At 54.0% G+C, this 16,803-nt stretch overlaps 2 protein-coding genes across 2 annotated transcripts; both read left to right on the forward strand.

Annotated features, from left to right (window-relative positions):
* The first annotated feature begins 1,583 nt into the window (after nucleotides 1-1,583).
* EMILIN3 (elastin microfibril interfacer 3) lies at nucleotides 1,584-12,962 on the forward strand. Its single transcript, XM_088175224.1, has 5 exons — nucleotides 1,584-1,780; nucleotides 4,071-4,349; nucleotides 4,787-4,909; nucleotides 7,774-8,021; nucleotides 8,515-12,962. Exons 1-5 carry the CDS (start codon nucleotides 1,584-1,586, stop codon nucleotides 10,407-10,409), a joined length of 2,742 nt encoding a protein of 913 aa, XP_088031350.1. The 3' UTR covers nucleotides 10,410-12,962.
* Nucleotides 12,963-13,100: 138 nt separating this feature from the next.
* LOC148221824 (uncharacterized) lies at nucleotides 13,101-16,175 on the forward strand. The gene is made up of 2 exons (XM_088175050.1): nucleotides 13,101-15,332; nucleotides 15,421-16,175. The coding sequence occupies exons 1-2, from the start codon at nucleotides 15,240-15,242 to the stop codon at nucleotides 16,117-16,119; spliced, it is 792 nt and encodes a 263-aa protein (XP_088031176.1). The 5' UTR covers nucleotides 13,101-15,239; the 3' UTR covers nucleotides 16,120-16,175.
* The last annotated feature ends 628 nt before the right edge of the window (nucleotides 16,176-16,803 follow it).

The raw sequence follows: 16,803 nt of genomic DNA on the forward strand, positions 1-16,803 counted from the left end.
ATAATGTTTCTGTACTCACCTTAGACCAAGCCAAAGACTCATTTTAACTGAAAAAGGCCGTTTGTCTCAGTATCTTATCATCTCTGTCTCAGCTCAAGCCTTGATGTGTCAGGGCCAATGTCAGCCCAAGCCTTGATGCCTCCTTCTCCCAGCAGCAGGTTTCACTCTTTCATTTGGAATTTCACACAGCCAGCTTTTCTTAGCCACCTCTTGTTTTCCTCCAAGAGTTTCAGAGAAGCATGGCACACCTTGTCATGGTGCTTCCCTCACTTAAAGCTGGCTTCTGCTTGCCAAGACAGGAGTCCAGTCAAAAAGCCTCTGGTGAGGTTTTGGTGGGATGCCCAAGGATATAACTGTCTGCATATATCACAAAATTTCCTGCTCCCTGGCATGGCTTCACCTCTGCAGGGCTTCAATATGACTTCCCCAGTGGGTAGCACTGGGGGTGTTACCCCCTCTCAAAATGCCCAGTGCCCCAGGTAGGGGGTCCATTCCCGCCTACCTGACAGCTGTGGCTCACACAAAGGGTCTTGAATCGCTGTGGTTGAAGGTGTGGAGCCTGGGGAGGGCAGGGCAGTGTGCTCAGGGTGCACCCTGGAGTGGGTCACCTGTGAGTGGGGACATCAGGGTGCAGGTTAACAGGGATCTCTGCAGGGCAGGATGGCAAGGAGACACAAACATGCCTTCCAGAGCCATGAAAGATGAAATGTGCTTGGCTATGGGAGATACAGGGTCCTGCAGGGAAAGGTGAGGGATTTCCCCCTCCCCCCCCCCCCTCCTAGAGCCTGGATCCAAAGCCAAGATCCAGGAAGGGCTCCAAAATAGCATCGCTTCCCTCTCCCCCTTCCTGCAGGTGCTGGGATCGCTAGGGGCATGCTCGATGCACCAGGCTGGCGCCAGCCCTAAGATTGACAGCTGCCAATCTCCAGCAGCACAGATGTCCTCGAGGGGCAGAGTTAGGGTCGCTTCAGCCTTTCTGTCGCTTGTGCTCCGGGATGATGCAGGGCAGAGCTGGGACTGGGGAGAACCAGAACCCAGAGGGCTCCAGACCCCGCTGCACCTGCTACCCCGTGGGGGCAAAGCCCAGCGCGCAGGGAGAGGACATCGGGAGAAGGGGAGAAGAGGGGGCCAGGACCGGGAGAGGGTGCGAGCCCCTTCCAGCCCCCGCGGGGGTGGGCAGCGCGCTCCGCCTGGGGCTGCAGCACCGCTGGCGGGGGCCGGACGGGCGGAGAATGGGGGTCGGGGGGCTTCGCTTTGTCTCCCCGCCCGCGGGGCCGGGGTCGGCGGCTGTAGGAGGGCGGGAGGAGGAGCGCGGCCCGCCCCCGCCGCCGCCCTACAAAAGGGGACGGGCGGGCGGCGGAGCGGCGTGTGCCGCCGGGCAGGGGCAGGGACAGGGACAGGGACAAGGACCGGGACAGGCAGGGGCCGGGCAGGGCGCAGCAGGCGGCGCTCCGGTCCCCTCCGCAGCGCTGTCCCGGCGGGGCCCCGCGGCCGCCCCGTCCCGCCCCGTCCCATCCTGTTCCATCCCATCCCGATCCATCCCGTTCCGTCCCATCCCTCTCCGCCGCCGCCGGGTCGGGACCATGCGGCGGGCGCGGGCGCTGCGCCGCCGCGGAGCGCTGCTCGCCTGCCTCTCCTTGGGGACGCTGCTGGCCCTCGCCGACGCCAAGGGTGCCTTCTATCCCCCCGCCGCCCCCCTGCCCTACGGCGGCAGGTACAGCCTCTACACGGCCGGCTCCAGCCCGCAGCTCGGCCCCGGCAAGCCCGTGGGCAAGCACAAGTAAGCGACCCCCGGCCGCGAACCCATCCGGAGGGCACCGGGAGCAGCCCCCGGGCACCGAGCCGGGTCTGCGTCGGGCATCCCTTACCGGGAACAGACCGCGGCCACCGGGCACCGGCCACGCGTCTGGGCTCTGCGGGCAGCATCCCCGGGGGACGGGCTGCCGCGGGTACCCAAACCCCGGTGCCGACCAGGGGTACCTCCCCCAGGGCTCGGCTGCGGGCATCCCTGGCTGGGCAGCAGTCCCTGGGCACCGACCGCGGGCATCCCTTGCTCCATTTCATCTGCCAGGTACTGAGCAAGGGCTGGCGGCAGCGCAGCGGTGTCCGTATGTCTGTGCCCCCCTCCATCTAGAGGAGGGTCCGGGAGTTGTATTTCCAAGAGGGAACGAGCTGCGTGCGGTGCGGACACGTGTGCTACGGTGCGGGATGGGGCTGGAGGTGTGGGATGGGGTGCCCGTGTGTGGTTTTGGGGTAGGTGTATGTACCCGCTCTGCGGGACATGGGCGCAGGGGTCAGGAGGTGCTGATGTGCGGGAGGGGAGGGTGGCAGTGCACAAACCTACGTGTGAAAACAGGTTGGTTTAAAAGGGAATTTGCATGTAAAATACATACATACTGGCGTTTAAATGCGTTTTCTAGAAAAACCTGGAAAGCTCAGTCATTGAGGAATGTGGATTTTACAGAAACTGTAGACTTTGTCCGTTCAGTTGCATAAGAGCGGTTACATTGGGGGTGGAGAGGGGAGTCCCTTCCCTCTCTGCTTGTGCGCTGGAGCAGTTTCTGACGGGCTCCTTTGAAGGAGGGAGGATGTGGGGTTATGAACAAGCTGAAATGAATAAAGTAGCACTCGGGACAAACAATACTGGCAGTGCCAGTGAGAGCTTTCAAAAACCCATAACATTTTCCAGCTGCTCACTCTAAAAACATCAGGCTGGAGCTATAAAACTGCTTGCCACAGGTGTGTGAGAAGGGAAGGGGTTCGGAGAGGGAGAGCGAGCCAGAGCCACAGTAACCCCAGCAGTCACAGGTAGGCAGTGTTTATTAGTAGTGGCTAGTAGATCTGCCTGGATTGGCTACCAGCTAACTGAGAGGCTGTTGATGGTGTTTATAAGCAGGTCCTGGGTTTATGGATAGACGGTGATCCTAAGTTTCCACATACACACATGAACTCCCTTGCCTCCAGCTAAGAGAAGTGGCTGCTGCCTTTCCTTCTCCTGTGGTCCTGTGCACGGATGAATGACTCACTTGTGGAGGAGCAGGGAGCAGCACAGGGCCCTGCTCATGCTCTGAGCCTGGCAGCCCCTTGCCAGGGCAGAGCCACTCGGGTCTGGGCAGGCTGGAAATGCCAGTCACAAATGGGAGTTGTGTGTCCATCCCAGGGAATAGAGGGAGCTTTTGGAGAGGGGCTGGGATGGATGTGCTGGTGCAGCTCGTGGAGGAGCAAGTGGGATGGGCTGAGGGTGGGGATCCCTGCTGGAAGGGAGCAGAGAGAGGCTTGGAGGGAGGATGACCCTGCTCACACCTTGCTGCTTCACGGGGAGAGCTCCTGCCTCGGATGGGCTGTTGGAGATCGTGTAGCATGCTCAGGGCCTCTGAATGGAGGCACTGGGGTTGCTGCAGCTCAGCTGCCAGGTCACAAGCTAGGATGCAGTTGGAGTTCCCTGGCATGGCCATCACATGGCCTGTGGAGAGCACAGAAATGAGCTGCAGGGCCCCAGCCCAGCTCTCATGGGCTCGCCATGCTGCTCTGGATGATATTGAGACACTTGTGGAAGATGGAGGCAGAGGAAAGGGACTGTGACTGTCAGGATGGAGCAGAAGGGTTTGGAAAAAAGGGCTGTGGTGTCTCCTGTTTGAGTGTGTGTGTGTGCATGCACAGGGTGGGTGTGCACAGCCCTCTCCCAGCCCCCACCGTGTCACACTCAGGGGCCAGAGCAGCAGGACTTTGGCTCGCTCTGATGGGGAGAGATTGATGAAGAAGGGACAAGCAGTGATGGCAAACAGGTGAAGACAAAGTACATTCCCTACCCATCCATACCAAGCCCCCAGCTGGCACAGGGGAAGCCACGTCCTCCCGCCTCACTGAACACCTCTCTGCACCTGCAGCCTGCGCTGGCCCATCTGCTCCATCCCGCTGACCTCCTGCCTCAGCTCAGCTCTGCACTGTGGGCCTGTGCCCTCCTCTCCTCCCGCTCTGCCGTCTGCCACATCCCCCTGTCCTTAATCCCTCACCACACATCCCGGCTGTCTCTGCCCCTGTGGACCAAGTCCATCTGCTCCTGCCGGCAGCCCTGCCTTCAGCTGGAACAGCCTTGGCCTCCATCTGTCCTACCAGCAGTCCTACATCCTTCCCACACACTGCCTTCCTCCCAGCCAGCTTATCCTCAGCGCCTGGATGCTGCTTGGCTCAGGAAAGCTGGCCGGTACCTGTGGCACCCAGCTGCAGGCAGATGGCAGGAGGGAAAAGGCTCTCTGTGCTAACTGTCCTAGAGATCTGAAGGGGTTTCCAGCCTCCATCATGGATCTACTTCGTGTCCCTGCCTTCATGATGGAGGGACCCACGATGCTGTAGCCCTACAGAGCAGCATCTCCTCATCTGTGGCAGCACCCACAGCAAGGACTGAAGGCTTTTGGGTTGGCCCCTGCACTGGCAGCACTCCAGGAGCTGCAGCAGGACAGATCACCCCTGCCAGGCACTGCTGGAGCTTTTTTTGGGATGCTATTCCTACAACTACTGCTGCTGCTGGGATTCTTATTGTCCTCACAGCCTGTCTCACTGCACAACCCATGTTGTGCCAAGCACAGCCCAGCTCTGGGGACTCCACCAGCACTGGTGACAACTTGGCTATGACTGTGCCAGGAACCATGCTCCTGCAGCATAGCTGTGATGTCCCTCCCCAGCAGCTGCTCAAGCTGAGGGGCTCCTTCCAGCTCCTGCCCCCCAGACCTCGCTGGCAGTGTCTGCTGGGCAGGGGGTGACAGTGTCTCGCTGTTTTTCTCCCCAGGAGCTACTGTGCCTACGTGGTGCAGCGCAATGTGACGTGCACGCTGCAGGACGGGGCTGAGAGCTACGTCAAGGCTGAGTACCACAAGTGCAGCTGGGGACCCAAGTGCCCAGGGAAAGTGCTGTGAGTATGGGGGACCCTTGGGGCATGGCTGGCTCGCTTTCCCTCCCAAAGACCTCTCTCTCCTGAGACCCTGTGACACTTTTCTGACCACGAGCGCCCACTTTCCAGAGGGCAGTGAAGGATTTTCCTGGGCATAGCAGTCAGTGGCAGGGCAGTGGTGTTGGGAGGAGGCAACGTGGAGTCTGTCAGGAGGGAGAGGAAGCTGTATCTCTGCTCAGAAACTGGGAGGTATAGATTGAATATCAGGAAAAGGATTTCACCCAGATGGCGGCTGAGCCCTGGAAAAGGCTCCCCAGGGAAGTTGATCATGGCACCAAGCCTGACAGAGGTGAAGAAGCATTTGGACAATGCTCTCAGGCACATGATGTGATTTTTTTTGAGGGTGTTCTATACACTTGCTGGGCACAATGATCCTTATGGGTCCTTTCAAATTCTGAATATTCTATGATTCAGAAATTAATCTGGAAATCACGGGAAGTGGGGAGGTGCCTGTGCATGTGTGTAGGAAAGCAATTTGTCACAGACCTGCAATGTGACAGAATGATGGCAGCTCGGTGAGAACCTGACAGAGGACGAGGAAATGGAGCGTGTGGCTGGGGATGGTGCAGTGCTTCCTGCTCCAAGAAAATATTTGCAAAACTCTTTGCCACCTCGTCAGTGCTGGAGGGAAACACTTCACTGTGCCACAGCTGGAGCTGCCCGTGCTGCAGGGCAGACACTGCTTTGTGCTTCACCACCCTCTGAGGATGCTGCTCCACATGGAAAAGCTGCATCATCCTCAGCTTGAGGAGTGGAGTTGAGCTGAACACAGAGGAAAAGTGGGATGCGAGGAGTTTTTGTCAGAGCCTAGTTCCCATCCTGTGGCAGCAGGCTGGGACTCTCCATGTCCTGGTGGTGCCACGGGCTCTGCTTACATCCTCTGCTGGCAGAAACGGGCAGCCGGACCCACTCACTCACTTGTTCTTTCCATCACAAGTGTTTTAGCAGCATTCAGGGACTCCAGGACATCCTGCAGCAGTTGGTACCCATGGAGGACATCTCCAAAGCCTCTCCCATCTCCACGATGTCTTCTGTTTGTCTCCTTCAAAAAAAACCAGGCTGTTTTCTGAGGGCAGATGGAGCCAAATTTTCTGCAGAGCCTCAGATGCTGCATCCATGGACAAAAGGGAAACATGGGTTTTCCACGTGCTGGGGCCATCAGCTAATGTTTGTGCAGCTGGCTGCAAATACTTCCTCTTGCTGCTGTTTGGAGCAGGAGTAGAAAGATTTGGAGGTGCCCAGGGCTTTGAGCTCCTCTGCAGAGGCTGGGATGACACAGAGAAGGTGCTGGGGTGACACAGAGAAGGTGCTCTGCCTTTTGGATGCCATTCTCCTTTCTTCATCCCCTGACAGTGGCTGGAGCAGCAATCTTCCGTGGTACATCCAGGCAGGTTTCTACACATTACAAGAGAAGGAAAGATCATTGAAACTCAGCAGTGTCTGTGAAGAGGAGTAACTAGAAGAGCTTATTTTGAAACTGTCCCTTTGGGAAATTGATGCTGAGAAATTTTGAAGAGATTCAAAGAACAGAGAATTTGGGTTTGGTTTATCCCCCTGCCCTGGGATGTGTATGGAGGTGGCTGTATCTTGCTGGGAGTTGTGTGGAAGCAGCACTGCCAGGGCTGGGGACTCTGTGGATTTAGACAAGAGCATGGATGGCAGAGAATCAGCCCTGTGTGCTGCCCTGACTGATGGAAAAGTGCCTTCTGCAACTCCTCTGCAGCTGTGCTGCTCCTCCAAGACCTTCTGCTGAACATGCTGGAGAAGAACAAGAGGCTGATTGTGTGTGTTGTTGCAAAACAGCAAACTTCAGGATTTTCAGGCCCTGGTAAATTCAGATTGGAAATTTCCAAAAGGCAGACTTAAAGCTTTGGTATTTAGAGGTGGTGAGAAAAGTGCTGCGGTCAGCCCTGTACAGCTGAGCTCAGCTGCTGGGGGAGCACAGGTGCCAGCAGAGTCCTGTCCCATCACTGCTGCCTCACAGGGAAGTGCCATGGAGAAGCAGGGAGCAGCTGAATCCTCCCCCATGGCTGCTGGGACCCCATCAGAGTGAGAGCAGAGGGGCAAGGTGCAAGGTGGGCTTGGACCTTGTGTGCTGGGTGGATCAAGGTGGGAGGATCAAGGCTGTAGTATCCAAATTCATGATGCAGACATTTCCCAGGGCATCCCAGCTGGGGCAGGAGGCAGTGTAAGGAGCCATCCCTCTGTGCACATCACAGCATCACCCTGGAGACCCTCACCAGGCCAGCCTAAGCCCCTGTAGGCTTCCCAGCAAACTGATGTCCTCCACACAGAGAGAAAACACATTTCCAAAAGTATTTCAACCCTCATGGGGGCTTTCAGACAGTATTACAGTTGAGAAGAGAATTTTTTTAATCCCACTAGGAAATTCTGTAGGTCAATTCAAAGTGCAAACCACTTTTACAAGCAGTCCACTTCCCTCTTGGAAGTGATGCGAGCTTGCAGGGCTTTTGAAATCAGTTCCATAATTTCATCTTGTGCTCTGCTGGCCAGAAGTTGCCAAACAGTGTGGCATCTGTCACAGTGGTCATCTATCAGGCCAGGGACTGCAGCAATACACTTAGAGCTGCAGTTCTAAATCAACACTTGACCAAAACCCCACCATGTTGCTACACTGAGCTATGGTGCAGCAAGAGCTCTTGGAGAAGATGGACCATGGTCTGCAGGTCAGCACAAGGGTTTCAGCCAGGCTTTCCCATGTGCCCAGGTCTCCCAGTCCAACACGACCATGACTCTGCTCTATTGCTTTATGTTGAGGTTGTTTCTCTAAACTGTCTTCTCTCTCCCTCCCCTCTTCTGGAAAGGTACCGCACCTTCTTCAGGCCCAAATACAAGATTGGATACAAGACAGTGACCGAGCTGTCCTGGAGGTGCTGCCCAGGCTTCATGGGAGAAGGGTGCCATGACAGCCCTACAGACCAGCCTGGCCTTCTGCCCCAGCATCCCAGCCCTAAAATGCCTCCAGGGCAAAAGATGTTTCCAATGCCCAGACTTCCTCCCTATCCCAAAAGCCACCCTGACCTGTTTCCAGGACCAAAGAAGAATCAATATGGTGAGATTTTGCTCCTGCTTCATGTCCCCAGGTCACCACACCATTTCATGCACTCAAACCTCCAGGTTCTCTCTGTTCCAGCACAGACCATGAATCTGGTAAAAATTCAGTGGGTGACATGTTTTCTATCAGAGATCTGACATTTGATTGCTTTGAGGACCACTTGCTTTTTAAATCTTGTTTCTTTCAGAACATGCAGCTTAAAAATCTCATTTCCTCATTCATTTAGAGCATTTTTTCATTAATTATGGGGTTGATAGGGTGCATCTCAAGATGAAGCTCTCCTGGGCTGTTACCATCACCTGCTGTTGAAATTGGAAACAGAGGGCTGGATCCCAAGAGGAAAGAAGGTTTCCTGATAGCTTAAGGAGAGATGTGGGCTGAGATTTTGCTGAAATGGCAATAACAGGGGGCAGGACACAAGGTTATTATGGGAAACGACTTGAAGGAGGGAAGCCCCCACTGTGCCCTCTCTATTTCTTTCCCCGTGCAGGCAGGAAGCTGCCTGGCCTCGTTGGGGACCGCCTGGATCGGCTGGAGGAGGAGGTGAGGCGCCTGTCCCAGTCCTACGACAGCCTGCACACCATGGTGAGCGGGCTGGGGGACCGCCTGCGCTTGGCCATCCAGGAGGACACCAGCAAGATGATCGGCTCCCTGATGAACAGCCCGGGCACGCCAGACTCATCCGTGGGCTTCGGCATCATTCCCGACGGCCTGGTGGATGTGGCAGACAAAGCTGACATGGCCACGTACCCTCCCGTGGGGGAGATCCTGACCAAAGTGACGGAGGTGAGCGACGTGCTGAAAACCAAGGCAGATCTGCTGCACGAGGTGCGGGGCATGGTCCTGGACCACGATGGGCACATCAAGCACCTGCTGGAATCCGCCCGGCCCTCGCCCCTCACCTCCATCGACCTGCTGGAGGAGTATGTGGACACGAGGCTGAGCAACCTGCGTGGAGAGCTGCTCGACGGCTTCGAGAAGAAGCTGGGCAAGATCCAGACCACGTGTGATTTCCGCATCCAAGAGGTGCGGCAGCAGTGCGAGGAGGAGAAAGCTGCCAACCTGCGGCTGCAGCAGACACTGGATGGGAAGGAGCTGGAGATCAAGAAAGAGATCTCTCAGCTGGAGACACAGATCCAAGGGCTGACGGTGGTGGAAAGCTGCTGCAGCAACCTGGACTACCTCACTGATCGCATGAACATCCTTGAGAAAGGCCTTCACAGCATCTCCGAGTCCCAGAAGAACCTGCACTCACGTCTGGATGGAGAAATCTCCACTGTCACCCTAGGGAACCTCTTTGAAGGGCGGTTCGAGGACTTGGAAGCCAGGCTCAATGCTACAGAGAGGGAAACAGGGAGCTGCTGCTCTGGTATAGAGGACAGCATGAAAGGCACAGTGGTGGCAGAGGTGGATGGCATGAGGACTGCCTTTGAAGACAAAATGCAGACCCTGGAAGACAGGTTCATGACCATCATGGGAGAGCTGAACAATGTCAGTTCTCCCATGGGCATGGACGGAGCAGTGGTGCCTGTGCTGGAAGGGGAGCTTGCCAGCATGAGGAAACGGATGGATGAGACACTGGAGGTGTTGCAGAATCGCCTCATCACGCTGGAGAGCACCTGCTCCCTGGGCTGCACCTCTGCCTCCAAAGATGTGGAGACCTTCCGGACGGAGATCGAGGATTGCCAGAACAAGAACCAGGACCTGCTCCTCCGCATGGACAGCAATTACGACCTCCTGCGCAAGCTGAACGCCACCATCCTGGAGATCCAGCGGCGGATCGAGGAGGAAGCATCGGGGGCTTTGCAAGGGGAGATCACCTTGCTAAAGATCAACCTGAACACAGTGAGCAAATCTCTGACGGGGCTCAAGGACTCCGTGTCCCAGTACTCAGACACCGTGACACATGTCAACTCCTCACTAGACGAGCACGAGCGGAAGATTGAGGATGAGGTCCACTCCATCCAGGAGAAAGTCAACGACCAAGGCTCTCAGCTTTTCTTCAGCAACCGCCGTGTCCTGAACCTGAAGGGAGACCTGGAGCGACTCAAAGCCAGGATTGTCAGCGACCTGAGCTCCTGCAAGAGCGTGGCCCACGGCCTGCAGCAGGAGGTGTCTCACTTTGACGAGCGGGTGGCGCGGGTGGAGAGCGCCTGCGGCAGGCTGGGGACTGTCACCGGCAGCCTGGACGGCATCAGGGAGGAACTGGAGAAACACACGGGCAGTCTGTGGGACTACATGGACCACATGAACGGGACACTGGCTGCCCACTCTCAGGAAATAACAGGACTGAAGGACAACTTGCTTGACTGCCAAGCCAAGGTCTCTGAGCTGGCAGAACAGGTTGGGCACTTGGAGGAGAAGGCGGAGAGGAGGCAGCATTAGCCACACTGCCATGCCATGTGTCTTCCTTCTCCTGCTGTGAAGGACAGGATTAAATTATATCACACAGACTCACTCCAATGTGACAACAGTTCTTGGGATATTTTTTTTATGAAAAGCTGCTACATTTTTTTTTCCCTAATCTTGTTGGCCCCACTTGTCCTTAACTCCACCATGCTGGTACTCCCCTCCCGATGCTCAGCAACTATTCTGACCCTGGTGCAGCAGTGTCACTGCCTCCTGGCTGGAGATGTTACTTTGGCTCCTGGGCTGATGATCCCAGAAGGACAATTCAAGAGTAAACCAGAGGCAGAAACATTTTTTTTAATTTTATTTTTGTGGATTTATAATTTCTTGAAGAATAAAACCCTGTAGTTATCAGCTGAGGAATAGTATCTCTGGCCTAAAGACCACCTGCATCTTAATCCAGAGACTCAAGCAGAGCCAGGAGTCCTTGCAGGGAACAAAACTCACCACAGGAATTGTAGATTTCAAAGAACACACGTATTCACACGTCCCTCTGGGAACTGGCTTCCCTTCTCTGAGATGGCAGCCCTCCTTGTGTATGGTAAATCCATTTATAATGCTCCCTCCTCCATGCAGATGCACATGCCTTATGGAGCATATGAGGCTGTGCAATAGGAAAACACATGCATATGTAGATGTATATATATGGTATGTGTATATATATTTTTGAACAATTGTGTAATGGTGCTCATCTGATTCTAGTTTCCTAATGCTGCCCCTATATCCTTTGCCATATTCCAAAGACCCACACTGAGTAGCTAAAACTGTGGCAGCAGTTTTTGGCGAGAGCCTTGCATTCCCTGGGGGAGCTGTGCTTTGCAATCCCATTTTGGGGGGGCTCTCTGGTTACACCTGGGAATGGCATGGTAGGTTATGGAAAACACGTGTCTTCCCCGAGGAGACATATATCCGTAGGTCTCTGCAGAGATCAAGCTGGGCATAGAGCAGTCCTATCCTCCAGCTCTGGCTCTCTCCTGTTTTATTGCTTAAACTTGAGAACTCCATCAGCTCGTCCCAGGCAGGAGAGTTCCAGCTGCTCCAGGGTGTGAGTACAGCAGTGGAGGAGCAGGAGCATCCTCCTTATTGTCTTCTGATGCCACTGGAATGCCAGTAGCCCTGGGACCAGCACCAATGTGGAACAAGGCAGGGCATCTGTGAGCACACCTTGGCTCATCATTTTCCCAGCTTGACTCTGGTTTCCCATTACGGGCAGGCTTGAAAAATATTGTCAGTGTTGTTGAACATTCCAGCCTTCCTGTAAACTGCTATTGCACACAGAGTCCACCTCTCTGAGCCTACCACGGCTGATCACCCTATGTGGACTTCAGTACTAGGATGAGGAGGAAATTCAAGAGCCTCCATCCAGCAATTCTGGCACTATTTCTAGCAGAGGAACATATTTTTCTCTCAGCATTGTAGCTCATGAACCCTTCCACACCAGCCAGCCTTTGGCTCTCACACTGTGCCTTTCACCCTCAACAGGCTGTCCCTGCTCTTCTGCACCCTGATCCCTCCTGATTGCAAAAAGGAGCAGCTCTCTGCTCTGACTAGCACAAACCAGCCGCAGCTCCCAGCACAGATGCATCTGAGCACCCTTTCTCCCCTAGAAAATCTGTGTGAGCTCCCTTTAACATGTTTCCAGGCTAGGAAGGACCACAGGGGATCATTGCGTCCAGTAGCCACACCATGTTCCCCTAAGGCAGTACAATCTCATTCCCCTGCCAGAGGAGGATGAGCCATCAGCTGTGGGAGCATAGAGAGGACATGTGGCCCCCCCAGCACTTGCCCAGCCCTGCCAGGTGCTCACAGCATCAGAATCCACTCTCACTGCTCTGGCTTTGCTGATTTGGAACTACCCTCAGACTGCTGAGACACTTCTGCAGCTGAGGAACGACCACTGCTGCCATTGGGCATCCTGTTTTATTTTTTTCTCCAGCCTAAGGAAAGAATCTCGTGCAATTGCTCAATACTTTGTGAGGGGCCAGGGGAGTCCTCACTCTTCAGGGAGAGAGTCCTGCCAAGCCCCCTTTCCATCCCCTCACAGCAGGGAGAAAACCAAAGAGAAAACCAAGCCAAGGGCCAAGCTCCCTGTTCTCCAGCCAGGGCTGGGTTAGGGTGGCTGAACAGAGGCAGCTTCCCCAGAAAAGAGGGAACCAGGACTGACTGTAACAAAACCAGGACAAGGAAGAAGTCTGACCTCCTGGAAAATGGTGCTATGTTTGGACTATTCCTGACTAGTCACTTGAAGCTATGGACAGTTTGTTATTTCAGTTCTCAGCTATTCATGTTTAAAAAGAGAAAGGAACCTTGTACAAAACTGGAGATTTTTAAAAAATTGCTTTCAGAGTAAGGAAATGGTGCCCATGGGGTTGTCCTTGCATGGGCAGGTTTCTGAGGCAGTTGATAACTGATCCTGTTAAAAGACTGTGTTCTGTTGTTTTTAAAATCATGTCAATTTGTTCAGATTTTAAAAGCTGAAAAACTGTTTGTACTGGAAAGGAAGAAAATAAAGTATTTCTTGCTGAGGTTTCCAGGATCAAAATGACTTGTGTGGCTTCCAGAGGTGGCAGACAAGGAGATGACTTACACTCACACACAGGGGTCAGGGAAGAAGGTAGATGTCAGACTGGAGGAAGGAGCCCAGCAGTGCTTCTGACTTTGTTTCACTTTATAATGTCCCTTGAAGAGAGAGTTGGGGATGTTCAGCCTGAAGAAGAGAGAGCCATGGGGAGGCCTCACTGCAACCTTGCAGGGCTTGAAGGGTCCCATAGGAAAGATGGGGACAGAGTGTTCAACAGGGTCTGTGGTGGGAGAAGGGGGGATGGATTTCAACTGCAGGAGGTTGATATGGGTTGTATCAAAGGAAACTGGTATTTTACACTGAGGGTGCTGCACCACAGGCCCAGGCTGGGCACAGAGGCTGTGGATGCCCATCCCTGGGAACATGCAAGAGCAAGCTGGATGAGGCTCTGATCAACCTGGTCAGGGGGGAGGTTGCTCAACGTTGAGACAAGATGAACTTTAGGGCTCTTTCCAACAAAATCATGACAGGATTCCCTCCTTTAACAGTCGCCATAGTCCAAAGCAGAGTGGTCCTGTGAGTCACATATGTAATCAACGGAATTTGCACGGTTTCTCCCTCCATGGTAATAATTAACCTATCCACATGACACCCTTCATAAAGCGAGGAGCTGTCAATCAGCTGGCTGTCACTGAGTTTCCCGCCACAGGCAGCATGCTCACTTTCGTCCCGATGAAGGTACAGTGCCATTCCATGGCGGTGGGCTGGGGCTCTGGGGGATGGTGTGGGACCAGTAGCCACACCATGTTCCCCTAAGGCAGTACAATCTCATTCCCCTGCCAGAGGAGGACGAGCCATCAGCTGTGGGAGCATAGAGAGGACATGTGGCCCCCCCAGCACTTGCCCAGCCCTGCCAGGTGCTCACAGCATCAGAATCCACTCTCACTGCTCTGGCTTTGCTGATTTGGAACTACCCTCAGACTGCTGAGACACTTCTGCAGCTGAGGAACGACCACTGCTGCCATTGGGCATCCTGTTTTATTTTTTTCTCCAGCCTAAGGAAAGAATCTCGTGCAATTGCTCAATACTTTGTGAGGGGCCAGGGGAGTCCTCACTCTTCAGGGAGAGAGTCCTGCCAAGCCCCCTTTCCATCCCCTCACAGCAGGGAGAAAACCAAAGAGAAAACCAAGCCAAGGGCCAAGCTCCCTGTTCTCCAGCCAGGGCTGGGTTAGGGTGGCTGAACAGAGGCAGCTTCCCCAGAAAAGAGGGAACCAGGACTGACTGTAACAAAACCAGGACAAGGAAGAAGTCTGACCTCCTGGAAAATGGTGCTATGTTTGGACTATTCCTGACTAGTCACTTGAAGCTATGGACAGTTTGTTATTTCAGTTCTCAGCTATTCATGTTTAAAAAGAGAAAGGAACTTTGAACAAAACTGGAGATTTTTAAAAAAATTGCTTTCAGAGTAAGGAAATGGTGCCCATGGGGTTGTCCTTGCATGGGCAGGTTTCTGAGGCAGTTGATAACTGATCCTGTTAAAAGACTGTGTTCTGTTGTTTTTAAAATCATGTCAATTTGTTCAGATTTTAAAAGCTGAAAAACTGTTTGTACTGGAAAGGAAGAAAATAAAGTATTTCTTGCTGAGGATTCCAGGATCAAAATGACTTGTGTGGCTTCCAGAGGTGGCAGACAAGGAGATGACTTACACTCACACACAGGGGTCAGGGAAGAAGGTAGATGTCAGACTGGAGGAAGGAGCCCAGCAGTGCTTCTGACTTTGTTTCACTTTATAATGTCCCTTGAAGAGAGAGTTGGGGATGTTCAGCCTGAAGAAGAGAGAGCCATGGGGAGGCCTCACTGCAACCTTGCAGGGCTTGAAGGGTCCCATAGGAAAGATGGGGACAGAGTGTTCAACAGGGTCTGTGGTGGGAGAAGGGGGGATGGATTTCAACTGCAGGAGGTTGATATGGGTTGTATCAAAGGAAACTGGTATTTTACACTGAGGGTGCTGCACCACAGGCCCAGGCTGGGCACAGAGGCTGTGGATGCCCATCCCTGGGAACATGCAAGAGCAAGCTGGATGAGGCTCTGATCAACCTGGTCAGGGGGGAGGTTGCTCAACGTTGAGACAAGATGAACTTTAGGGCTCTTTCCAACAAAATCATGACAGGATTCCCTCCTTTAACAGTCGCCATAGTCCAAAGCAGAGTGGTCCTGTGAGTCACATATGTAATCAACGGAATTTGCACGGTTTCTCCCTCCATGGTAATAATTAACCTATCCACATGACACCCTTCATAAAGCGAGGAGCTGTCAATCAGCTGGCTGTCACTGAGTTTCCCGCCACAGGCAGCATGCTCACTTTCGTCCCGATGAAGGTACAGTGCCATTCCATGGCGGTGGGCTGGGGCTCTGGGGGATGGTGTGGCACAGGGACCCCACTCTGAGGTTTTGCTCCCTATTCAGCCTGTCACAGACACTGAGGAGGAGATGGAGGTGGACATTAAGACTGATATGGAGGAAAACATTGAAGCAGAAGACTATGGAGAGGAAGAAATGGATGTGGATGTAGACATGGATGTGCATGTGGATTTGGATGTGGATGTGGAGGAGGAGATGGAGGAAGAGATGGAGGTGGAAATGGAAGATTATGTTGAAGACATGGAAGTGGATGAGAAAGGTGAGCAGGAGGACATTGTCCTGGGATGGACACCAACCCCAGGTAGGTTCTGGCCACGCCCTGCCCACAGGCAGAGTGGGTCCCCTTCTGCCAGGCTGGGGCTGGGCGGGGTAGCCCCGCTCAGGGACACGGTGCCCAGGGGACCTCCTGGGTTCTGGTGGCACAAGCACCATCCCCAGCCTGCCCTGCCCTTGCTTTGGGCCACACTTTGGGTCCCACTGCCTGGGGGCAGCCCCCAGCCCCAGCCAGGCTCAGTGCTGGCAGCAGAGCCCCGCTGTGCCAGCGTGTGCCAGCCTGGGGGCACAGGGAACAGCCTTCTGTGCCTGACTGCAGTGACTCTGTCGCTTGCTTTTCTTCCAGGACTGATGGAGATGCCAGGCAGGGATGCCACCCTTCTGGATATATGTTTTAGAGTTTGTTGTTACATTTTCATCTCTAAATATGTTTCAGAGTTTGTTATTCTTCTTCATACATTGTTTTTGTAATGTTAATACGTTTTATAGATTGTTGTTGTTGTAACGATTCTTACATTGAAAATACTTTAGGTAGTTTTTCTTGCTGCTCTATTATAAATAAAAAAATCTTTATTTGTCACATCCCAGCTCTTATTTGCATTTGTTTTGGGCACAGGGAGCATTTGCAGGGTCGTGGATTCCAGCTGGTCTGGGTACCTGGGGCTGGAGGTCCCTGGGGCTGTTGGCAGGGCCACTCTGGGGCTACTTGTGCACACAGGGGTCCCACTGACAGGTCACACCATCCTTGCAGTTGCTTCGGACACACGTGGTAAATGTAGAGGCAAATCCCTGCGGGCCCTGGCCCATGGGATTCCATGAGGGAGCAGAGCTGAGTCTGCACGGTCCTGCAGAGCCTCATCCAGGGCTCTTCCCTGCGTGTCCCTGGTGCTACTGAGGCCGTGCTGGGCTGTGGACACCCCCCTGTTCCCGGCCACCCCAAGGGGCTGGAGCCAGCCCGGAGTGAGCCTCAGCACAGGGGCCTCTGCCTTTTGCAAGGTCTCCTGTCCATTCAGCCCCATGTACATACAGAATAAGCCTGGATTTGCTTTCTGTTTTTAATTAATTTTGCCACCTTAGCTAAATGTAGTAATTAAAAAAAAGAAAAAAGGAAAAAAGCCATTTTCTAGAATCTGGTCCCATCTTTCCCAGGACCCA

Source organism: Sturnus vulgaris, chromosome 17 (assembly GCF_052056855.1).
Source record: "Sturnus vulgaris isolate bStuVul1 chromosome 17, bStuVul1.hap1, whole genome shotgun sequence".
In the NCBI taxonomy this organism is placed as follows: domain Eukaryota; kingdom Metazoa; phylum Chordata; class Aves; order Passeriformes; family Sturnidae; genus Sturnus; species Sturnus vulgaris.